This window comes from Larimichthys crocea, unplaced genomic scaffold, assembly GCF_000972845.2.
Source record: "Larimichthys crocea isolate SSNF unplaced genomic scaffold, L_crocea_2.0 scaffold269, whole genome shotgun sequence".
Classification (NCBI taxonomy): domain Eukaryota; kingdom Metazoa; phylum Chordata; class Actinopteri; family Sciaenidae; genus Larimichthys; species Larimichthys crocea.
This window is the reverse complement of record NW_020853550.1, coordinates 128,259-153,626: the sequence shown is the minus strand read 5'-3', so window position 1 is coordinate 153,626 and position 25,368 is coordinate 128,259. Positions and strand designations below refer to the sequence as shown.

General features: G+C 40.5%; 2 protein-coding genes and 1 gene segment (V, D, J or C); 2 read left to right on the top strand and 1 right to left on the bottom strand.

Annotated features, from left to right (window-relative positions):
- The first annotated feature begins 286 nt into the window (after window positions 1-286).
- On the top strand, window positions 287-1,940 carry tp53rk (TP53 regulating kinase). The gene is made up of 2 exons (XM_010745059.3): window positions 287-576; window positions 1,217-1,940. The coding sequence occupies exons 1-2, from the start codon at window positions 354-356 to the stop codon at window positions 1,702-1,704; spliced, it is 711 nt and encodes a 236-aa protein (XP_010743361.1). The 5' UTR covers window positions 287-353; the 3' UTR covers window positions 1,705-1,940.
- A 4,617-nt stretch (window positions 1,941-6,557) lies between these two features.
- On the top strand, window positions 6,558-11,524 carry LOC109140878 (Ig gamma-1 chain C region secreted form-like). The segment is given in 5 exon segments: window positions 6,558-6,795; window positions 6,907-7,026; window positions 7,611-7,946; window positions 8,402-8,719; window positions 9,034-11,524. Coding segments are annotated over 5 exon segments (1,266 nt in total).
- Window positions 11,301-25,215, bottom strand: serinc3 (serine incorporator 3). Of its 3 annotated transcripts, none has more exons than XM_019269202.2 (11): window positions 24,925-25,214; window positions 23,666-23,728; window positions 20,225-20,386; window positions 18,466-18,659; window positions 17,492-17,571; window positions 17,261-17,398; window positions 16,948-17,117; window positions 16,243-16,333; window positions 15,201-15,402; window positions 13,255-13,485; window positions 11,301-12,773 (listed from the first exon to the last, which is right to left on the bottom strand). In XM_019269202.2, the coding sequence occupies exons 3-11, from the start codon at window positions 20,315-20,317 to the stop codon at window positions 12,638-12,640; spliced, it is 1,335 nt and encodes a 444-aa protein (XP_019124747.1). In that variant the 5' UTR covers window positions 20,318-20,386; window positions 23,666-23,728; window positions 24,925-25,214; the 3' UTR covers window positions 11,301-12,637. The 3 variants fall into 3 exon arrangements, with proteins under 3 accessions (XP_019124747.1, XP_019124746.1, XP_010743362.1); XM_019269201.2 differs by having other exon boundaries at window positions 23,685-23,728; XM_010745060.3 differs by lacking the exon at window positions 23,666-23,728 and having other exon boundaries at window positions 24,925-25,215.
- Window positions 25,216-25,368: the final 153 nt, after the last annotated feature.

Sequence of the window (25,368 nt, the reverse complement as noted above, 5' to 3'; positions counted from 1 at the left end):
AGACAAAACTATTATTGTTGTTTTTTATTTTAAGAATGAGCTTTATACACAATTCACTGAAAAATACAAAAAGGAAAACAGCAAATAAAACTGCTGAACAAAATTAATTTGAACTATTAGAAGAGACCCATTTGTTATTTTATCCAATGTTAATTTATCAATGTTTGATATATAATATTAAACAAAATAATGAATCATTAAATAATATTTAATGACTGTATAATCTTGTGTAAAGTCTGAATTTTTTTTTTTGAGTACTTGCGGTGACCACTAGGTGGCAGCCTGTAGGAGACAGAGCAGCAGAGCACAGGAAGCAGCAGAGCAGCAGCCAGTAAAAGAAGACAGAGGTAAACATGGCTCAGGAGGACAGCATGGCGGTCCCAGAGTTCCTCAGTAAAGCTGAGTTATTAAAACAAGGCGCAGAGGCCCGGGTGTACCGGGCACACTTTCTGGGAAAGCCAACCATTGTGAAGGAAAGGTTCCCGAAACGCTACAGACACCCCGCGCTGGACGAGAAGCTGACACACCGCCGGACGGTGCAGGAGGTCCGCTCCGTGCTGCGCTGCCGGAAAGCAGGCAAGTTCAGCAGCATCCCCCGACGGGCTGTGGAGGTCCTGAGGAGGTCTGAGCCATAGCTGAGCGGTCTGTGTCAAGAGAAACATGCTTAATAAATGAATGCGTTTAATTAAAAGGTAAAAGGAGGGAGCCTAAGATAGCCTGAACACGAGAGGGTTACTTACTGTGAACCGAACTGGTGTTACAACAAAATGTGTGACCCGTCAAGATTGTGTGCTGGGTCGACCAGTCCATTGCCAGGTGAGAAGTAAGAGCTCAACTACGGAGGCCCGGAGGTGTCCTTTAAAAAAATAAACAAAAAACACCTCAATCTTAGACTGCATTTGTTTAAACACAATATTCCATCATCATGTAATTAAAAAAAAATGTTTTTCAATGTCTTGAAATGTTTGGAATCTGGCACCAGTCCTGCTGCCTAATATCACCTCATTAGAGCACCAAATGTGTATTAATCCACCGCTGAAAATAGTCCCCAACACCACTGTGTTAGTATTTAGTCATTTTTACTTTTGGTATTTTGCTGACAATCTAAAACGATGTCAGGGTGATCCTTAAATACCTGACATGATGATGATTTTCTATCTTTAGACTTTTAAACACAGTTTGTTGAATCATACTCTTCATCTTCACTTCTCCTCAGGCATACCTGCCCCTGTAGTGTACTTTGTGGACTACACCTCCCACTGTATTTTCATGGAGGAAATCATTGGCTCCTCGACTGTGCGTGACCACATCATGTCCGCTCGGCAGTCTGATTCCTGTAAGGAGCTGGAGCTGGAGCGGCTGGCTGAGAGGATGGGACACATCCTGGCCAAAATGCACGATGAGGACGTTATCCACGGAGACCTGACCACCTCCAACATGCTGCTGAGATGCAGTCTGGAGAACGGGGAGTCCGACCTGGTCCTCATCGACTTCGGCCTGAGTTACATCTCTGCTCTACCGGAAGATAAGGGGGTGGACTTGTACGTGCTGGAGAAGGCCTTCCTCAGTACCCACCCCAACACAGAGGCACTGTTTGAGAAGCTGCTCAAGAGCTACACAGCGGCATCCAAGAAATCATCAGCGGTCATTAAAAAGCTTGACGAGGTTCGATTGAGAGGGAGGAAGAGGTCGATGGTGGGATGATGATCCATGCTGTGGACAGAGATAAATGATGTTTCTAAAAAAGAAGTTTTGATTGTGCAAAATAGACTAAACCATCATCAAATAAAAATGTTTTGTAATAAAATAAAAGTTCTTTCTCTTTATGTAAGGCTGATATAAAAAAGATACACTTTGTAATGATGATAGCACATTTTCGAACAGTTTATATGTTGACGTCTCCAAACGTCACAAAGTCAGACACACAACATAACAGGAAGTATGCATGTCTTTGGCACACAGTCAGGTGTCCACATGATCACAGGCAGTTTTATTTTTGTAAACACTAGGAGAGTGTTCAATGCTATTACAGTGGAAGTGCTGGTAACACTTTATAATGAATACACACTATTAAGCATTAGTTAAGCATTAATGTATACTGAATTCTTAATTTATAACGCATGAATACTCATAAGTATGTAGTTTATAAACGGTTACAAATGTTTTCCTCATCATTGATAAGCACAGTAGTTATGGATTAGTAAATACTGAATTCATCATTTATAAAGCATGTTTCTGACGTAAATACTCATTAGTATATGGTTTATAATCACAGTTATAAATGTTTTCCTCTTCTGTACTAATGGTTAGTGAGTGTGTTAGTAGATGTTTTATAAAAACTCACAAATTCCATTTCCAATGGATGACCTATAAAAAGTTAATGCAGGAATTCAGGCAGTGACAAAGCATTTGTTAATGAAGTATTTTGTGTGAGCTCAAGTGGGCACTATCTATGCCTTAAAAAGCATTTTTAAATGAGATTTAAATGGTGGCAATGTCACAAAAGTCAATCTCAATCTGAGGTAGTTATCGAGTGAAGATTGTCTAAAGTCACAGTCGCTTTCTGAACAAAATTCAGTTTTAAAACTGTTGTGTAGGCTGACATAGTGTAATGTGTAATGAAAAGGTGGTTTAGGACATTTTGTTTTCTAAAAAGGTCTAGACAGCTAAGCTTAATTTTTTTTCCGATGTGTTTGCCTAGACATTGGAACCTTGTTGACAGGCCAAACTCCACCTGATGGAAATTAATCTAATTGACTATTTCTATTTGCTGTAACATTTTTAATACTGGCTTAAATTTCCCTTGATATCTTCTTAGTTGAGTTACATACCTCACACAGAACAGTCTTTGATTTTAGTCAGATTGCAAACTTTTCAAATTCCGCCACATGTTCTGACTGCAATGATACTCTGGGGTACTGCTTCCCAAACTGGGGGTCCTGGTTGCCAAAGCTTCATGGGGGTGTTGAGAGGTATTGTAATTGGTTTATGTGTTGCGTTTTAGCAGTAACAGACCAAAGAATGCAACCACAGTGCAAGAGACAGGAACCAGTTAATGCAGAGTATTATTACTAGGGTGTTGTGGAAAGGGCTTAGCTGTAGCTCTCAGGGGCTAGAAGGTCCATGGTGGTGCAGATGTCTAGGGAGGTGTAGGGCAGGTGGTGGTAGTGAGTCCAAAAGTAAAGGAGAAGACAAGACATGGCATGAAGCTGGAGATCACAGATGTCAAGGTTGACAAAGCATCAACACCACAAAGGAGATGGACGAGGAGAATGATCTGAAGGAGATGCCCAGCACAGAAAGAATGGAGGGAAAAAACAGGAAACACGGGAAGAGACCTCAGTCCTATCAATAAGAAACCTTTGTTGCCTATATCTCATTATTTCATCTAAAACTAAATGAAATATTTCATTTTAAAGTTTGGATTATTATTTATTTATTTAACCTTAAAAAATCTCACAGGATAATGGCATCCGAAAGACCTAAACACAAGTTATAATAGTCTCATCCTGCATTAGAAAAATACACAGCAAAAACATCCAAAGAGCTCATAGAATGGTGGCCATGAGTAAAGCAGAAGAAAACTGAATTTGTCAAAAATTTCTCTGATGATCTGTTCAAAATTCATCTAAATCGCTCATTTGACACAAACTTCCTGCAGTTATTGTTTCACTGTTTGTGTTATAAAAATTAGGATTATACTGGGGTTCAGATGTTTTAACTCTATATAACTATAATGTTTCCTGTTTTTTGCATGTCTCGTGCACTTCTCTTATTTGGACTGTGTTTTGCTGAGGATGGCAGGGAGAGATAATTGTAGATCAGTAGTTCAAGGACAGGAGAGACAAGGACGTGAGAAACAGGCCTGAGAAGTGTCATTTTGATACATAATGTTTATTGTTGAACAGACTCATCAGTGAGGGAGGTGTCCGAGACAGCCCATTTTAAAAAATGTATAAGAACCTACTGATAGAGCTCCTCAGGGAGCCTTTTCTCTGTAACCCCTTTTGTGTGTTGTACTGTTAAACGCTTCTTGTGCAAGAATAATAAATTCAACTTAAACTTTGATACTTTCAATCCAGTTTTCCTTATTCAAGAGTTTTTCTTCAAAAACAGTTTGGGTTAAAAAAAAATGCCTATACTACTACCACTGTGTGAAATGCTACTGAGGTGTCCTGTTAATCAGTGGGTGTAGGTTGTAAATGGAAGGCTATTCTATTCCTTTAATCCTCACCTGGACACAGGTCTGCATTCTATGACTGACTTTCACAGTATTCAGCTGTGATAAATGTAATGATAATAGAGCACAGACATATTATTGACCCATGTTTACCCACAATGTGCATCTGGGAGTCTCAGCAGATTATTGAGTCTTGACTGAGCCACAGGTCAAAGTCCAGGAGGAGGTGCATTAGCACCAGACATCATGATTGATAGTTATGAGCCGCCAGGTGAATGTTTACCAGCCAAGCCCTACTCTGCATGTTCAGTGACACAGCAACCACATGATCTTCCAGATCAGTCCAGGGCATGTGTTTGAACCTCTGCGAACACACTTTGGTGAAACTGGCAGTTTGCTTTCACTTTAGCATGTGCCGACAATGTGACATCTGAGTCCAAATGGAGCAGCTACACAACATGAAAACTATAATCCGAGTCATGGCTGTTGTTCTGCACTGTGGAGGTAACGTCAAGCATTGTTTTTCATGGTTTCAGGTTTTGTCTTTTGCAGTTTTTTATCTTGCTGTTTTGTCCTCACTCTCATGCACTCCACGTCATAACCCTGTCTATGTTTCCAGGTTCCTCTGCTGACACGACAAAGAAGCTGAGTGTGTTGGTGGGGACAGAGGTGACTTTCAGCTGCCTGTTTGATAAAGTCACCCAGCAGGTGGAGTGGAGTGCTCTCACCGTGGAGTGGAATGTGGTGGATAAACATGCACAGAAGAGCGTTGTGTACACCGTTGAGGACGGCAGAGCTCATGTGAACAGAGGTGGCTCTGTGGTGGATAAAATGCGACTGCTGCAAGGCGATGCTTCTCTGCGGCTTCGTAATGTGACCGTGGGAGATGAAGGACTGTACACCTGCAGAATCATCACACCTGTGGTCTACACAGAGACCACCTCAATGGAAGTTCTGGGTGTGTTTTCCACTCTAACCTGTGTCACTCTGGATTTAGAAACTAACAACATGTATTACTGTGGTACACTGTCAGAGGATTAGTAAGAATTGTCCCTAACCAGCTTAGAGACAAATACAAACTGTGTTTTCAGTGAATGAATTATGATGGGAATCATATTTAGCACTGGCAATCTATACAACGTGTTTTAGTTGAATAACGGAATATTTTTCTTTTACTGCTCTAATAACAGTCACACAACACAGTTAGAGGGCCCACTCTCTCTATGGGCCCCAGTGCAACTGCTCTGCCTGTCTCTATTTACACCACTGATGTCGCAGATTTCTAGCTGTTGTTTCTGGAGTTTTAGATTTAGGCCCTGGACCACTGAGACCTCTTGATATTATGTGGATGTAATTCCATCATCTACTTTGACTTGCTGATGTTCTGGAGGAGGTTGTTGTCTTGACACAAGCAGGGTCAGGTTCTCCACTTTCTTCAGATAGACCTTTTGATTGTTCTTGGTGAGCAGGCCCACCACAGCTGTGTCGTCAGCAAACTTGACAATGGTGTTGGACTCAAAAGTGGCTATACAGTCCTGTGTGTACAGGGAGTACAGCAGGGGACTCCAAACACAGCCCTGTGGCGCTCTAATGTTAATGATGAGAGTGGTCTGACTGTCAGAAAGTTGAGGATCCACATGAACAGCGAGGTGTTAAATCCAGATCCTTGAACTTTGTCCCCGGCCTTGAAGAGACTACGATGTTAAATGCTGAAGTGTAGCTCCCTTTCTTGTCCAGTTGGGGTAGGGTGGTGCGGAGGGTGTTTGCTAGTCTTGTGTTATCTGTTGGCACAGTCAGCAAACTATAGTGGACAGGAATGATGGTGGTTGACTATGGAGAGAACACTGGTGCTTGCTGGTTGGCACAATGTTTGAGGACCCACCCACTGATACCATCTGGTCCTGCTTCTTCGTGGTGTTCACACACTTCTCCTGATGTCACGCTCAGAAAGATGCCCCCTCCCATCCAGTAACATCTGCTTGAGCTGTTTTTGCTTGTTGGCAATGTAAGCTCCAGTCTAGAGTAATCTCTAACCTGTCATAGACCTGGCCACATGTTCCTTGCTGTGTTACTGCTCTCCTGGAATTGTAGTAGTTCCATAATTATTCCACATTTCCTCCTACATGCTTGGAAGGAGAGGGTGAGGCAAGGAATATTCAGCTGGTTGCAATTAGCAGCAGTTATGTCCACTGTGTAATGTGTCTTGGTGCATGAATGCGTGTTGTAGAATACACCCAACCAAAACAAACATATAAACATACTGTTTTTGACCTCTCTCACAGCTCAGCCTTCAGTGATGCTTCCAGAAAAAGCAGCAGTGACAGAAGGGGAGGAAAAGACACTACAGTGTGACATCACAGGTTTCTATCCAAAGAAACTGACTGTGACATGGCACATCCAAAATGGCTCCCACATTGTCCACGCGGGTACAGGACACCTCTCCCGTGTCTGCACTGAAATGGCCATTCACAACGCAGATGGCACCTACAGTATCCGTAGCGGCATCACTCTGCACTCCTCAGCAGTGAAAGATGGAGCAATACTTATCATCTGCCAGGTGGAGCACCAGACCTTCAACCGGATGTACAACAGATCTGTTACACTCACAGTTCAAGGTGGGTCTCCATTTTTTCTTCTTAAATCTCTGAAATGAAAGGCAGGATCCACACCGGTGTTGTTATACATTCACCATGTTACATGGATCTCTTGAATCCTTTCCCCTGCAGCTCCCTCACAGCCACATTACAGTGCTGCCACACTGATTGCTGTCACCAGTGTCATCATTTTGCTGCTGGTCATCTCTGTTATTGGAGGCACTTTTCTTCTCTACAGGTATTTCTGCAAAGGTATGTGTCAGCGTGAACAAAGTGCATGTTGTTTCATTTAAACACGGGGTATACATCTATTTTTAAACTCAATCATGCTGTGATTAATACTGCTGTACTGCACTGACTGTGCACGATTTCCCATACGGATTACACTGCAGCCAGTTTCACAGCTGCTCCAACAGTCTCACGCCGCTACATTTCAGAGGACTGTGCTTTATTAAAAGCTTCAACTCTGTTCAAACTATGTACAATTGTAATGACAATTAAGCTCTTTTGAACATCTGTTCTAGGTTGACAGTGTATGTATAGATTTGCCATATCACCATTTACATTCTGATAAGGATCCAGTACAAAACATAAAATCACTGCTCTTTATAAAATAAATCACTTTATTTCTGGCCTGTCAAATATAAAGAAGGTGTTGGTGGTGGTGGATGAAAGGATGAACAGTATTCTTCTTAGTTGTTCTCTCATTTATTTTGACGATAGTGGTACATTTCTTGAAGATCTGATTTTTTGTCATCTGCATAAGTTTAAAGAAGACTAGATTGTTACTCTCGTAATTTTGCAACAGCATCCATTTCTATTTCTCTCATTCACAGCTCCTCCAAGTGTTTCTGAAATCAGCCAGCCCAGCATCATATATGCTCAGGTGCCTTTCAACCTCAAATGCACCATCCAAGGAGCGTTACAGCGGGAGCTCGAAGTGAAATGGTTTCAATTAAGAGGCAACACAGACTCACCGGCCCTGTTAGACTCTGTTCCTCTGATGCTGAAAGAGGATTTGAGTGAACAGGCTAGTCTCCAGTCTGATGGCAGACACCACACGTCTGTCCTGACTGTGTGTCTCACTGTTGCTGATGATCCCACTGATTACCTGTGTGTGGTGCAGTGCAGGGGCAAGAGCTTCCGCAGAGAGACTGCAGTCCGAGTGAAAGGTGAGTAGCTGTGGATCCAAGAGCATCACATTCATGTCGATGTGTGGTGGTGTGTGTGGGTAGGATATCTGACACCTGCTGGCCAGAGTGACAATTATAGATATTCATGGATTCAATGTAGCCAAACCTAAGCCAATCAGACATGAACAAATCAACAAATTCTGCCGTTCAGTATGTTTATCAGCTAGCACTAACCTTCTGCTCTGAACTAATGTGTTAAGACCATTAAGCACCAAAGTCACACAAGAAAACAAACTAACTGTGTTCTACAACATAAAATGATCTCCATGGAGTCTGGAGACTAATATCAAACACTGTCAAAACAAAAATATACATTTCAACCTAACCATGACATATGAATGAATATGTTCTGTATTGTTATTATCTCATGTGAATGACTCGGCATGATTTCACATGGCTGCCCTCTCCTCTCACACACCCTCACACACCTCCAGTAGAGCCATCTTTCCTCCAGATCTCCAGTATCCCTCAGATCCCCAAGGTGGAGAGGCTGCTGGTTCTGTGCTGTCGGGTGGAGAACTTCTACCCGCAGCACATAGAGCTTGAGTGGTCCAGGAATGACGGAGAGAAGGTCTGCACTGTCACACACTTTGGACCTTTCTCTGACCACAACCGCCTGTACAGCATGTGGAGTAAGATCGAGCTGGTCATGGCGAGAGAGGATGAGAGAGCCGTCTACACCTGCCGCGTTTACCACTCCAGCTTCTCTGCTCCGGGCTACAAAGATGTCCTGTACCACATCAATACTCAAGGTAGCAGCACCAAAAGTCTTCTCAAGTGCCTTTATGCACATTTGTCTGAGAATATTGCTATCATACTTTGTTTTATTGAAATCCTTTCCTCATGTATGAATAGAACAAATCAATCACTTCAGCTTTAAACTTTCAGAGATTAGTTTTTTTTTTTTGGAAATCTTCTAATCAGATCAAAATTAAAACCACATTCCCATAAGCCACCCTGAATGGTATTCTTGACACTTAACCCAAAATGCGGCACACCCAATAACACCTTGCAAACAGTTGTTACTGTGTGTTTTCTAATATATGTTCTGTGTCTCTTGGAACAGGAACTCCTCCTAATGTGATGTTCATTGACTGTGAGCCTCTGTGCCCTCTGTTGAATGAAGCATGCACGCTGCACCTGTGCATCAAAGACTTCTGTCCAGAGGACGTGTCAGTGACCTGGACTAAAGATGGAGAGACAATTTGCTCCGGCGTCTTCAACACTCCACCGAGCCTGAACATCAACGGCCTCTACTCCATGTTCAGTTTTCTCAAACTCACTCCCGACAATGACAACCAGGGCTCCAAGTTCATGTGCACAGTGGTCCACAGCGCCCAGAAAGAGCCTGAGGAGAGGCTCTACACACTGCCCCACCTGTACCTGACAGACACCAGCTGACATCCTCATTAAAACTGTTGTATTCTAGTCTACAGGAGTCTGGTTTGCGAAAGCTGGGAGACAGAACCTGGGTTTGGGACTGATGACGGTTCAGTCATTAGTGTCCACCTCTGATATGATGGACATGCTCCATGGCTCTTTCCACAGTACAGAGTACCAAGTACTGAACACTGATGCAGTCAGACAGGCTACATAGTAAATAAACACTGAAGACATTCAAAGTATGAAATTTCAACTACTGTAGTAATTCATATAATGAAAAACTCAACCAGTCAGGAGAATCAACAGTCTTCAAGTGCAGTTGACACTCTTCAGCATTCTTTAGCGACTTGCCATTTGATCTACAGGACAGTTTAACAGGACAGTGAACCAAACACACCTGCAGGCTCTGTAAGGACTATTTGACCAAGAATGGAAGTGAGTACTGTTGAGATTTAAGTTGAGATGGTTTGGGATGAGTTGGACCACAGAGTGAAGGAAAAGCATTCAGATAAAGTGTCAATCTTATAGCCTGCAGGATGAACATGTTCCTGGTGGTGAGGCTCTGTCTCTGGATGGCAGCAGGCAGAGCAGTTTGTGGTGGGCTGATCAGACCAAGAAGCAGCAAACTTGATGATGGTTTTGGAGGACAACACACTCCACTAGGAAGCTCCAGCATTTAATGAGAAAACAGTGTATCGATAGTCTGTGCAGCATTTTAGAAAATAAAAGTATATATAGTATAAAAGTACAAGTAGTAAACAAACTGCTTTAATTGTCTGATGATAGTTCAATAATGCACTGTTTGTTTCTCTGTGAGGAAACACATGATGTCCAGTAACATTCACATCTTCTGACCTGTATGAGAGCCCCGTGCTCTCCCTCAGGTCTGCTTGATTCTTTGAGTTTTAACAAGATAAAGTAGCCAGTATCAATATCCACACATACATACATTCAATACATTATATGTTGCACAATAATGAAGAGCTTGCTTAGTGCTGAGTAGGAAAATACAGATGATGTGGATCTTCATACTAAATGTGCAGAGGCTACAAACCCAACAGTAAGTTAACACAGTGAGGCATTTGGCAGCTAGAGACAGGTTTTTCTCAGCCAGTGGAGACACAAAGAGCAAAAGAGGAGTGGATACTGGACTTGAATAAATGAGGTGGACATCAGCTTCATTAAGGTGATTTAATGTCAGTGCTGTGTTTTCAGCTTGTTCTGATTCTGCCTTGTCACTGCTGTTTAAAAAACTTGAACTTTAACAACACACTTGTTTTACACTTGTTGGTTGCTTATCATTTCATTGAAATACAAACAACCCCAAGTCATATAATTTAAATAGTTCAACCAATAAACTGAAGATGGCTGTTGCTGAAATTTATTGGAAAACACCCACCAATACAAAATAAAGATCTTCAGTCAATCAATTGGTCCTTAAAGGTTTTGTCATTTTATTCTTGCGAGGAAGAGGAACAGTTCTACAAATGCACAGTTTGCAGAATATGTTCAGTATGGGGCAGTCCCACGCTGATTCTGATACACTTCTAGGAGTATTTCTCATTATTATGATTTACTATCTGTCACCGGTGGCCACAGTGGAATGTATCCATCACTATTAAACCTCACTAACAAGCTCTGCCTGACCGTGTGAACCAAGGTCAAGTTTACACATCAAACACCTACTTCTTCAAACAACTTGCATAAATGAGAGAAATATTTCTAAGTGAAAGGTACTGGGTAAAACCAAACAAGACTATAAGGCACACAGTGTTCTACTTAAAAAGCTTTTCAGAATATTACTGAGATCAAATATGGCTATATATGGTTATAAAAAAGGAACACACAATCATGTAATATACATTTTTTCATTACATGGCACACTCTAGCCTCCACAAAGTCAGAATGGATACATGAGACAGGGACAGTTGATGAAATCATGACAAAAGCTCAGCTGTGAATCTGTCTTTATTCTTTCAGAGTTTCAGTGTATAGTCATCTGCTCTGATCTCTGATCAGGTCTACAGCCAACTCACAAAAAAGTGTCAAAACAAAAATCATGTGATCATTTTCAGAATACAGACATCTCCCATCAGCGGTAGACAATGAACGTTTATGTTTAGTAAATAATGTTTTAATGTATTGTTCAGATGATAGAATGAAAGTATGTGTCACTGCTTTGTGTTGTCATTTGCACAAACTGTATTCTCTGTGTTGGTCAGAGTTATTGTTTGAAAGAGTTTTTAATATTCAATCTGTTATGAAAACAGTCAAAACAAACATAAATTACTATAAATCCATCATAAACTGCAGACGCACAGACTGCTTTCAGATACTAAGTACAGTAAATCACTTTGGCTTACAAGGCATTTGGTCAGTGTATCATATAAATCATATTCTCCAACATATTCAACATTCAGCTAAGACTGACATTTCTTACTAAATAAAAGTTATTATTTGGATTTAAGTAAAATCATAAAATCACAATAAATATTAAAGCTATTCCATACTATTTGGAGTCATTTAATGATGTGCAGAACGATGGTCATCTTTGAAGAAATATAGATTTTTGTCACTGTAAGGACTTCTTTTACACTCAAAGACAACTTTACATTCAATATCTTGGTCCATGAATATTTGGCAGAAACTTAAGTAGACTTTGAGTCGTATTGTCTGTGTGTGTGTGTGTGTGTGTATGTGTGTTTATCGGCAATAGTTTACTGCACTTGTAGATATTACTTTAAATATATTTACATATCTGAAAATCTGGCAGACAAGGCTTTTGAAGGCATATCAGGCTCTCGTATCCGTATAAGAGCTTATCACTGCACGTAGTTCACAAAACAGCCCACATTATTAATATTGTAATACTGAATTTTCTGGAACATTCATATGCTTGAAGTATTTGATTAAATCTGCCTGCTTGCTGTTAGAGCAGAAATGACAGATCACATTTTATCTAGATGTTGCATCTGATTTACATAAATGTACACAATTGTCAACAAATGTAATGTGTTTCTTCATGTGTGTTTTTGTGCATAGAAAACATATGATTGTCTTTGAACGTCCGATTAATGAACAGCTGCTACTGACTGGTATGAAATAACACACTTTACAGTAAATACCTGACGCAGCTGTTATGGCACCTCTGGACCCGTTTTTTTAAACTACAAATATTGAAGCTAAAAGTTTAAAATGTGAGTCCATTCTGAAATTAGATGTAGGCAATATGGTCGGAGTTTATGTATGAAAAAAGAAGTTTGTGGAGTGAGAGACGGAGCTGATGATTAGCTGAAGTCTCGGTTGGTGAGAATCATGGGGGCCACCAGAGTCCAGATGTACAGGGCCAAACACACCCAGCTGGAGGTTATCTTAACCCACACTGCCGGCCACTTGCTGGTTACGGTGTAGTCTGCCTCAGGGCTGTCAGGAACAGAACACAGCAGATCAACAGGTTTGAAGGTGAGAAAAACATCTTTAATCTGCAGCAAAATACGGCAGCAGAAAAAAAGCTGAATTTCATTAGAGGGCTTTAAATCAAGGAGGGGAGCTATTAAGATCTGAGGATGCAGCAACATTTTTACAACCCAAAATACGAAAAATGACATGTGCATTCAGACATCTGCCCTCATTTTCTCTGTGTACACTTGACTGTGAATAATCAGCCAGACAACCTCTCCCATCTCACTAACTGAATTACATTGAAGTCACAGAGGTCTGTTTCTCTGACCTGAAAATGTTTCAATAACCCAGAGTCATTCATTAAACGCTTCTCAAAATGTTTTCTAATGCTGTTCCTGTATGTCCTTATTCAGCTGGAAATGACAGATCTTAATACAAAAAACAAATAGAAACTATAAAATGACTTAAGTTACAATAACATTCTGCATGTTGCAGTACTCACCTGTACCAGTTGGTGAGTGTCATCATAATGTAGAGCGAGGCCAAGAAGAGCATGAAGTGGAAGAAGGAGTAGCTGTACTGGACCATGTCCCGCTCATTGTCCTCCACCCGCCTGGGTCCCGTCAACTCCTCTGACAGGTCGGGGCTGCTCCCGCCGCCCTCGGCCAGGATGGCCGAGTCTTTGGAGGCCATGGTCAGCTTGTTAACCTGGCTGGTGCTCGATGAACGAATGCTGAGGGCAAACATGTAAATGTTTACTGTATGTCTGTTTACCAATACTACAAGTTACTGTTCTTATACAAGTAAGGTTCAGTGTACACTGATCTGGGCCTTGTTGCAGGGTGAGGGCTCTTGAACTGTCCTGAGGTGGTTTATTTTACAACAATGACCAGCTCATTGTACATTATCCTGCTTATTACATGGTTACTAAAGAACTCAACCATTTGAACACAAAACCTTGCTTTTAAAATGATCTTACTGATTGCACTTGTGTCCTATGATCAGAACTGTGGCCATGGCAACGATCTGTTATTCATAGTCATTAATTTTTTTCTAGATTGTATTATTTGACCAATCAGAATCAAGTATTCAACAAAGCTGTGCAATAAACCACAACAACATATGAGAAAACAATCAAAATAGCTCCATCTCTCACGCTGATAGGTAGTTGTTGCTTCTGATCACACCACATGATCTGTCTCAGCTGACATGGAATTTCTTCTTTCTGAGCACTTTAAGGACTTGTCGTCCACACTGTTGGCTTATTTAACTCACTATTATCAAACTTTACTTGTTTATCACAGTGAAGAGGGCTCACATGTGATGGATTCAAGCCTGCAGGGATAGTGTTAAGCTGAGCCGATCAGGTCCTGTAACAAAAACATTTTTTTCCACACACAGCTCATACTAATGAAATTATCTCAGTTCATTTAGTAAAAGAAGTGTATCACGACTTTCTTTGCTCTTTGAGTTACACTCTCAGAGTCACACTGAGCAACAATCAAACTGTTCGCTACAAAAATAACAAATACTACTACTACTACTACCACTATTACTTTTACTACAATTACTATTATTACTATTAATTATTATTATTAGGGAGTGCACAGCTGGACAGTCTCTAAATCATCTGCCAGGAGATTACAGATGTATGCTGCAGCCTGGCAGGATAAAAACACAGGTGGCCCTGATTCCTCAGCAAAAAAACATTCACTTCTCCAACTAACTGAACCCACATTTTAAATAAGAATGTGAGATGATGCTGATTGGTTTAATTCCTGTTACGCCTGAAACATACAGTACCTTTATTTGATTTAGAGACAAAACAAAGTTTGTCTTTGCACCTTTGTGCCCAAATTATTCACTGATTAACTTGCAGAAGTGGAGTTGGAGATGCCCTAAATGCATTGTGTCATGCTCTTGGACTGAATAGGGCTCATAATGTTTAATCTTACTGTAATAGTAAATTCAATGTCTTTGCTCCAATCACTAGAGACGCACAAGCTCCCCTTTCCTTAACACAAGATACCAGATCCTTTTGTCTTTGTAACTTGTGATGCCTAGACTCAACTTGCAATTGTAGTAGTAAATTCAATCAACCACTAGACGTACAACCCCGCCCCCCTTCTTAAGACAAGATATCAGGTCCTTTTGTCTTTGTAATGTAATAGTTAATTCAATCAACTGACAAAATGGTGTGGAAACACTTCCTGAAGGGGCCGTCTCCTGCAACAGACAAAGAGGTGTGAGAGGAGTGCCCCACAGGTATAAATATCTAGGTGTCCCCATATTCGGGGTCTTTTCTCCAGCTTTGACCGCTCGCGTGTTGAACTTGACCTTTTCTTTGAAAAGAAAAGAAAAATCTTGTCGGCCGGCAGAAGTCTCTGTTTCATTCTTCACCAGCAGCAGAAAATTTCTGCAACATTACGCAGGGGGCAGTGATCCTACCTTGAATAAAGGATGCACAGGATAAATATAGCCAGCCCCACAATACTCTGGGCGTCCCACCACTGCAGGTACGGGGACGTCAGGACAGGTTCCTCTGGGCCGATGATTACCACAGCTGTCTGGTTCTCCATCTCCATAGGGGCCAGTGTGGGGGCTGTGATCTGCTGGAAGATACTCAGCAGGCTGGGGTTACATTCTTGGTCTGAGAGGGAAAAAAGCAAAAAATAAAGCACAATGTTTGAATCTGCAGCTCAGTGTTTAAACAGAAATTATGTCCTTGAAAGAAAAAACGAGGCCTAGTTTGCAGACACTCTGACTTTCACATGCCTTCAATTGAATCAATTGTTGAATATCATGCTGAGGTCCATGAAAGTACCTTCAAACCATTCCAAATCAATAGTAATGCTCTGCACATGGATACTTTATGGAGGAATCAATTCACTGCAGCATGTTGCGTGGTTGCCAGTGCACCATACACCAAGCATTCTGTGCAGAACAACCAAAAGCATAACTAACACAAGCGTTAACTCACAGTCATATGACATGGAAAGGATGCTGATTCTTTAAAACGACTGCAACTGTGCATAAAAACAATGTCAAACCAAAATACTCTTTCTTATTTGGGACTAATGGATGACTGCTACAGGTCACGACTGCATCACTGTGATCAGCGCCGGTCCTGGCCACATTTGCGCCCTGGGCGAACCCCCCCCCCCCCCCCCCCCCCACCCCCCCCGAGGCGAACTTTTCTCGTGCGCCCTAACGGCCGCCCGTGCGTCCCTGGATGCGCCGTGCGCCTTGGGATGCGTGCGCCCCCATCGGGCTGTCCGACGCCCCCCTCTGCCTTGTCAACACCCCGCTCCCGGGGCGCCCGCTCCGCTAACTTAATGAGCGGATTCGAAAATTACCGGTTTTTTGCTTTTTCGGGCGTTCGTGCGCCCCCCACGGAGAATGCGCCCTGGGCGGCCGCCCACATTGCCCATAGCTAGGACCGGCCCTGACTGTGATTATAGCATTTTCAGCAATCAGCAAACATTCTCACCAGGCTCATTGCTCATGGCAGACCAGGTCAGAAACATGGTGTACAGGGTGATGATGGAGGACTGTAGAAGACCTGAACGTGGCTGAGACTCCTGGACACACACACAGATGAACTAGTCAGAAATCATCAGAACATGAAATATTCTATGGTGACTGAGCAAACTCCATTCACCGATGAAGAGTCGAAGATGTGGCTGAAAGTCTGGAAAAAACAGTGAATGGACTGTGAGCCAGTGTTCAGTCAGGGTTAGTTCATAAGTAAAGTTCACCACGCTTCCTCCAAACAGTGTGCAAAGGACTCTGGGGTACATTTCCTCTCATTTGTTGGATACGTCAGGGGTGGTGTATACACAGTAAACCCTGCTGTTTAAAAGGGGGTGCTGTACACAACAGGTGGTTCAATGCACCCCAGTTTCTGTTTCAATAAACATTTTGCTGTTTTGTTGGGGCTGAAGTGCCCCAGAACCCTCAGCTTTTCTGGTGGTGGTGTGATGTTTCTGGAAGTCCAGATAGAGAAACTGATTTATGAGTTCTTATTGGGTGCCATCATGCTACTTCCAAGGCCAAAGTGTTAAATAATAATAATAATAATAATAATAATAATAATAATAATAATAAAAAACAATACGTGTATACGTGTGTGGAAGCTGCCCCTCCATTTCATGAATGCTTTTTGGACACTGAAGGACAGCGTTCTGTCCTGTACCTGTACTTTATGCAGCACAGAGATAACAGAGGCCGCCATGCAGAACAACATGTTGAAGCTGATGAAGAACTTGTTGATGAAGCATCCGTCAGTCTTGGTGTAGAAGACGAAGAACAGCACGACAGCGATAAATGACAGGATGTAGTTGAGGATTGTGATGCCCAGCAAAGCTACAGACAGAAAAAAGAAAAACATCTGATACAGAAATACTCAAACATTTATTAAAAGAGACATCAATATATTACACACCTCTTTGTCTGTGGTCCGTTACATTGTTGAATTTCAGTTTTTCATTTTGGAATTTGTCACTGACCTGCATACCAGCCCCTGGACTGACCAGTCTCCATCTTTTCCACCCAGGACTCATTCCAGGAGTGGGCAAAGTCCACCAGCAGCACCAGCTGGATCAGAATGAAACAGAAAGCTCCACCCGAGCCCACGACAAACCATGCTGCAGAGACAGAGACACGCAGGTCTTTCAGTTACTCTCAACTCCCTATGTCATGATATGAGTTAGTGAAAGGATCAAATATAACGTTCTTACTGTGGGTGAAAGGCCCATCTGGAATGTAAAAGGCACCGGCTGTCACTGCCACCAAGACACCAAACTTAAAGAACCAAAATCTAAAAAAAACAAATAGTTAAAGACTGATTACAACATTTAGTTACATTTCAAATACAAATGATGCTATAATGCTAATTTGAAAATATTTCTATACATTATACATAATTTCTATACTTTTTCAGCAGTAGATCTGGATACGTGTATCAGCAGATGATACAAACAAACAGTAAACTATGAGACGTGGCAGTACATGTTCAAAAATGTGTTTCAAATATTTGACACATTTATTAAATTTAATTTAAATAAATGTTTGTTCTCTATGAATGACTTCATCAATACACATTTCTTCAAACATGCTGCTCCATCATGAACAAAAAATAAAAACACATGACATAAAAACTGAGTTTAGTCCTCCTGAAGAGGAGTAAATACACAGAGAAGAAAAGCCTCAGACTCAGCAGCTGTGTTCTTGAAATACTTGTACACAGTGTCATCAAAGTTGTATTTCTAAAACCCACAGACAGACAAAAGGCTGACCAATGGTCATTGATTTATGAAAAAAGATGACCAAATACTGTACATGGTTTTCATACATCATAGTGTTTAAGTGTTTAAAAATAAATAAATGTTTTTTAACTTTAGGACATCAGTTTGGCCTCAGGTAGAACTAAATCATCAGTGAATCAAAAATATGATAACACTATGGATTAGTAATGAGCTGCAGATCAGTAAAAAAAAACATGTTGCAGCAGTAGTAAAGGAGTGTGCAGGACAAAGGCTGTCTTCTGTAGGACATGTTGTATAACTTAATATCACCTGTGACTCAGTGCTGCTGCAGAGGACACCGTTGTTCCTGTTTTATCAGGATAAAAGTGAAAGATACATTAAACAGTGTGGACAGAGTCCCATCCTCCACTGCAATAAAATGCAGCTGGTGTCACTGCAGTGCTTACCCATTGTGGATGGCAGCGCGTGGGTCTCTGCTGTTCTTGATGTTCATCATCAGAACGGAAAAACCCAGGAACCACACACTCATGCCGAAGCAGACACGGTACACTGCCTTGTAACCCACAAACATTTGACAGTTGACATCGACCTTCAGGTCAGGAATAGAGGAGCCGGCCCCGTCTTCACAGAAGCCTGGGATCTACAGCGGAACACAGGAAGTCATTTTAACTTTACAAAGCATCTTTATACATACAGGGAGGGTCACATGAGCAGGAGCTCAACGGAGCAAGAACTGAGAGAACATTTACATTACTCAAGTAACTACTAGTAACTTTTTACTTCACTACATTCATTTGATAACTTTAGTTTTCAATTACATTGCAGATTCAGATTAATAATACAAATTGTTAAATTGAAATGTAATTATCATTAAATAAATATATTATTACAGGTTCAGATCAGACAAAGTATCCATTATTCTAAAATGAGCCATAATGCATGATGAGTACTTTTGCTGTTTTCTACACTGTTCTATTTTTAGTCAGGGCTAAAAAAGTTCCTCCACTGCTGACCAAAAGTAACACAACCAAGCAGCAGTCAGCATGTGCTTTACTCTTTTGTGACCTGTAGAACTGGTTCAATTCAATTTCAACTTGCATATAATTGATGATGTGTGACAGAAACATGATTTCATTACTGGACAAACAGATAGTAACTGTGTCTTTAAGAGGAAACATGAGCATGAGCCCAAAATAAACAGTGAAGAACAGAAAATGGCACATCTGACAAGCACATTTTAGATGCAGCAGCTTTCTAATAGATAAATGTGCTGAATCATCCTGCAGATGGAATAAGACAACAGCAGAAAATCAGCAGTCATTGTCGTAATTTAAAGCAAAAATGACAAATTTGATGAATATTTTTCTGAGGCTTCTCTGATAGGACAGCACAACAAGACATCTGAAGACATCACCATGGGCTCTGGGAACTTGAGTGTTTTTTTCACTGTGTCTGACATTTTATTGATCAAATTATCATCTATAGTTTATCAGTAAAATGATAATTGGGAGACAGCAGGGTATTTCCTGGACAGGATACCAGTCAATCATAGGGTAGACACACACAGACTCTATACACATTATCATCTGGAATCATCTTCAGCCATCATGACCGTCTAAAGGAAGTGGTTATAACTGATGGATGAAAGGATGGAAAATAATCACAAGTTGAAGCCCTGCTTTTCTATTTTACAGAACAAATGTCTGAACATGTTCTTAACGCTGAGTATAATCCAGGATTTTCTGTTTCCATCCATCCTCTTGCACTTACCAAGGATATTCAGAGGTGTGTGTTTCAGCCTGCTCAGATGTGATTGGTCAACACTACTCAGACTACAAACAGAAACCAGAACACCTCTGATTCTGCAGAATCTGTTTATAGAGCTGAATCAATAAATTGCAGTACAGAAATGCCAATGATATGTTTATTTATATTTATGAGAGCATGTATCTGTGTATGTATGTATCTACATGTTTATCTAAAAAAATGAATACTACTCTACATATAATTCTGAAAGATTCTTAAACTCTCAGCCTCAAAAATCCTGATATGGTGGATATTATTCAGAGCTACAACAAGGGCTTATATAGCTGAACAAATGCATTCATTATGCATATGATTATCTGACCCAGATAGAAGTGTTACTGTGCAACGTCTGTTTGTTTGGTCTGGTTTGGTTTGGTTATTTCTTTGGTCCACTCATACCCTCTTTAGCTGTTGATCTATACCCGGTGACAGCATGATGCAGGCGACGACAGTGCCCAGCAGCAAGATGGAGGCGTAGATGATCCTGGTCATCGTGGAGTTCCTGGTGCTTGGACAGCAGCTGCACAACAGACAGGTTGCACTGCTGCACAAGCACGGCACCTGAAGACAAACCAAATATGTTTGAGTGCTTACTTAGAACTCAGAACACGACTTTAAAAAGAGGAAATGTTGCACAGACGTACTGTATGATACAAATCATCCTATGAGGTCCAATGAGAATGAGGGAATATCTATAAGAATAATGCTGTTCTACTCACTCAGAGAATCACTGACAGAGCTCTGAAGCTGTTCTGGAGGTTCCTTTTAGCTCAACACCAAGAAACTGTCCTTAAGTTGTCATCAATGTGGTTACACCTTTTCAGGTATCAACTCTTCAAACGTTCACTGCTCTTACCCAATTTAGTTCAACTGCTTTCAGTCCACTTTAGTTCACTTCAGCCAACTCAACTGACAACGTCTCTCACTTGATAAACGTCGACTACCAATTTCTCTCAGGACTTCCAGCTCATCATCACACTCACACTTCAAATGACATTTTTTCAAAATTTCAAATGACAGTTTTTAATCCTGTGAATGATGATATTAGGAGTGATAGAGATATCAAAGCATAAAATGGCTTCCATGTCATTCTGTTCATTCACAGGAGGCTGAGGCTAACAGCTTTTCTCTGCTTCTGAATCTGGTAAATCATATCGGACATGAATGAAACATCACCTTCCAACACAGTATCATCTGACGATCACTGCTGTGCGAACTGTCTAAAAGGCTTGACGGAATCTGCTGTTTCTCCCATTCAACTCTTGAACTCATCTACCAACAGTTCATGGTTAATTTGCAGACCATGAAACAGTATTCAGAGCTTTTTCACTGACTGAGGCAGTAAGACTCTCACATGATGCAGAAAAGAGAATCTTGTCTTGGCTAAAGAACAGTTAATGGTAGGAGTCCTGGTTACAGACCAAAATGTTCAGAGCGGAGATGAGTAGGAGGACATGTACTCAGTGGACAAGATGTTCTGCCAGTTTTCTCTTTTGCTGCTATTTAATACTGAAACTCTGCTAGTACCATCTTTACTGGATTGTACATTTACTGAAATATTCTGTGAAAACACTAAAGTATTTTAGAAAAACCACCTAACATAAAAAAAACTCATTCTCCATACTTTATTTCCAGCTTCTGAAGGCTGCGCCATATGAGTGTGAAAGTGTGTGAATCTGATTAGTTACTTCTTGATGAGCAGTTGTATCAATAGGTGAATGTGACGTGCACTGAAAAAGCATGTTGAGTGGTTGGAAGACTAGAAAGGCTTTGTACAAGAGTCATTCTATGACTCTTTATTAACTGGTGTGAGACTGTAATAAAAACTTCTTTGAGGAGTTTAATGCTTTGCGAAGAAGCTCACCCAGTCACATAGGGTGCCTATATGACTGTGTCTGTAGGATAAGAGGCAAAATGAGCAGAGTATTTATCAGAAAGTGATACCACGCTGGCTGAACCAAACGCTCTGGCTCTAAAGGAGACAGACCAGTTTAGACATAATATGTGGTCAAACAGTGGTCAGGTAGTTTCAGCTGTGATCAGTTTTTTTATGTACAAGCATCAAAAACTAAGTGTATATTTACAGAAAACAATAAAGTTTATCAGTCCAGTCATTAAATATTATATCTTTGTACTGTTAAAGTACTGTTAAGTTAAAAAGGATTTTTAATCAATCTTGTTTTAAGATAAAGACTTAAGATAAGACTTGTTTTTAAGACATCCACTGGGTCTCATTAGTGTTGTAAATATTTTTTTCTCTGACAATGAATAATAATCAAATGCTTTTATTTTGAAATAGAAATGTGTTGTGTTGTCTTCTGATAGTGTAACGTTTGGACATTAAGTTGCTAAAAAAGGGATCTATTGGTTGCTAGGTAACGGATCAGATTTTTTTCCTCCTCGTTTCTTTTATGTCGCCGTTGTCTTTTTCTTCTTCTTCTCTGTAACAGTGTTTTACGTGTTTAAATTAGTAAATATAATCGGTTTAAAGGAGAAGCAGTCGTGATCGTTGTTTTTTTAGAAGCTCCAACTATTTAAACAATTAGAGTTTACCCACCCTTTATCTTACCACTAATGCCCTGAAAGGATCTCTTCAGCTTTGGATTCACAGACAGTGTTAGTGGATCAGTTTACTGTTATTCTTCTTCTTCATGGGATTATTTTGATATTAAGTTAAATGCAGAATATTTCCAGTGTTAAGCTTCAAAAGCTGTCTGAGGTGTGTACTTCCTTTATTTCCTTGACCTTGCTGCACCCTGTTGTGATGCTGTGACTGTGTTCTCTCTATAGTGGTGCTGGTACTAACTGTGGTGTGTTGCTAATTTATAGATACAAAAATGACACAAAGGGAGAAACAGAATTATTATACTATTGATCGTGAGCCGTGACGCAGGTATGTAAAATCCAGACAAACATGAGGTGAGTCCCTTCATAGATGACTATTGTGGACTATTTTTACTTTAATTTCCATGAAAGCATACTCAGACAGGCTGTGTATTCATTTCCCACGAAGCACTCTGCACTGTTTAGCCTCTCTCTCTCTCCGACACTGACAACTGAGTGGAGTCAAGAGATAAGGAGGCCTTGAGGATTGTAAACAAGTTAATACCCCTGCCAGCCAGACAAGGTCGACTTAGTGCAACCACAGACTAGGCCATGATAAGCACATGACCGACCAACCGACCAACCAACCAACCAACCAGGCGACTCCATCCTGATCTGAACCAAAATAAACAGTTTATTGGTGTAAAATTGACTGAAGTGTGGTCTTCATTTTGTTAGGACAGACAGGACAGAGACAGAGCTCAAATCATTCATGGATTTATCAAATGAATCAGTGTTCAAAATCTATTTATCGTTTAATCAGAGTAGAAGTAGAAATCTGAAATATTTGTTGGTCACAGCTTTACGAAAGTTTTGATTTGAGAATTTTTATTTCGAACATGTAAAAGCCAACAAAAAATAAATAAATAAAAATAAGATAAAATAAAGAAAGGAAAAGAAGTATACAGATGAAAACAGGTCAAACCTGGTCAGTCACACCGCAACTCAATTGTTAATGTCTCTTAACCAGTGCGTATTAATAATATTATTAGTACTATTACTGATATATTATAATTTATACACTGTCTTCATATATATATTCTGTATATAAATGTCTATATACATATACATAATTTCACATTTCCACATATTCATACCCATACATACATACATACATACATACATACATGCATACATGCATGCATGCATGCATACATACATACATACATACATGCATGCATGCATGCATACATACATACATACATACATACATGCATACATACCTAATCTACATACCCAAGTGAACCATACATACTTGTGATTATCATCCTAAATCTGTGTTCAACAGTAACACTGTGTCTGAAAACCAAAAATAAACATCACTGTTCTTCCTCATTCTTATACCTCAGGAAAATATTGTTTTTGGATTTCTTCATGAATTGAAGAATATTAATACTCTGCTTAAGTTCAACATCCAAATTATTCCACAGTTTAACCCCACATATTAAAATGCACATACCCTTCATGGTTATATGAAAACAACATTTTTTAAATTTAAGCTCTCCCCTTAAATTGTAGCAACATTCCTTTTACAAAACATTTTTGTATAATAGCTGGAAGTAAAAACATTTTTGCTTTATACATTATCTGTGCTGTGTTATACTCTACCAGATCCACCAACCTCAAGAAATTACACTTTACAAATAATGTGTTCGTGTGTTCGTGAAAACCTACATTATTCACAATCCTTATGGCTCTTTTTTGCAGTACACATAACGGCTGTAGGTTGCTTTTGTACGTATTACCCCATATCTCCAACAATAACTGATATATGGCAGCACAAGTGAAACACACAGAATATATAGTGCCTTGTAATTTAAAATGTATCTTGTTTTTCCTATGACTGCGTGCTCCTATTTTATATGAAGCTTCCAGCAGACATTTATTTCATAAACTCTTTCAATATGTACATCATCTATCATCATATGAACTGTAGTGTTTATGTTAGAATTACCAAACAACATAGTCTTGTTTGTTCTTCTCTCTATTTCAAAATCAGCGCTTGTTGTGAGTTTACAACGAGGCAACAAAGCAGACTTAATCCATTTAATCACGTGTAAGCAGATGACCGAGTGCGTTATGATTAACCCTTTGCTTTGCTGTGGGCTTCAAGTTCTATGAGTCAGCAATGAGCTTTAGTGGGAATATAACGGAGTATATCTGTACACCTGGGAAATATCTGCCCTCCAGAGAACAACAAACACAAGCTGACAGACGGATGGGAGCAGAATAAAACCACACAGTAACTCATATTTATCGGAAATAAAATCGTCTTTGACAATAAGCGACTATTAAAAGCGAGTCGCGAGCTCAAGTAGCCTTCCAAGTTAAAAGCGCGCGTACCGTCTGGCGGAGGGATATTAGTCTACCTGTTGCTTATTACTCTTCATGACGTCACCGTATCGTACATTTCCTATCGACTGAATACAGTGTTGTTGTTGTTGTTGTTGTTGTTGTTTGTTATAACAATTCATATTCGCAATATCAGAACTTACCCAGCTCGCGAGGGAAAAGGCCCCCAGAACAGCTCCCATGGCTGTCCAGTGTCAGCGCAGGAGCGGACAGTCCGTGATAAGTCTGCGGTCTTCTCCCCGTTACTTCTCCTCTGAGCCTCCAGGGTGGACTTCAGACAGACCGGCTCAATAAACGGTGAGGCAGCTGGGTGAACCGGGCGGAACACAAACAATAACGGCAGCTCAGGTGTGTATGGCTGGCTGGTGAAGGACTGTCCTGCAGTTATGATGATGATGAGGGCTTTTTTTTCGCTCAGTGCGTCTCTGAGCGCGTCCTCCTGCGTGACGTCATTACGACGCTGACCTGCTGAACGTTTTGAAGTGAACTGACCCGAGCAGTGCAGCATATTCTATATTAATTTATATTTGTATGTAATAATCGACATTTAAATAAAGTGAAGATTCAATTGAGTTACACACTACGTT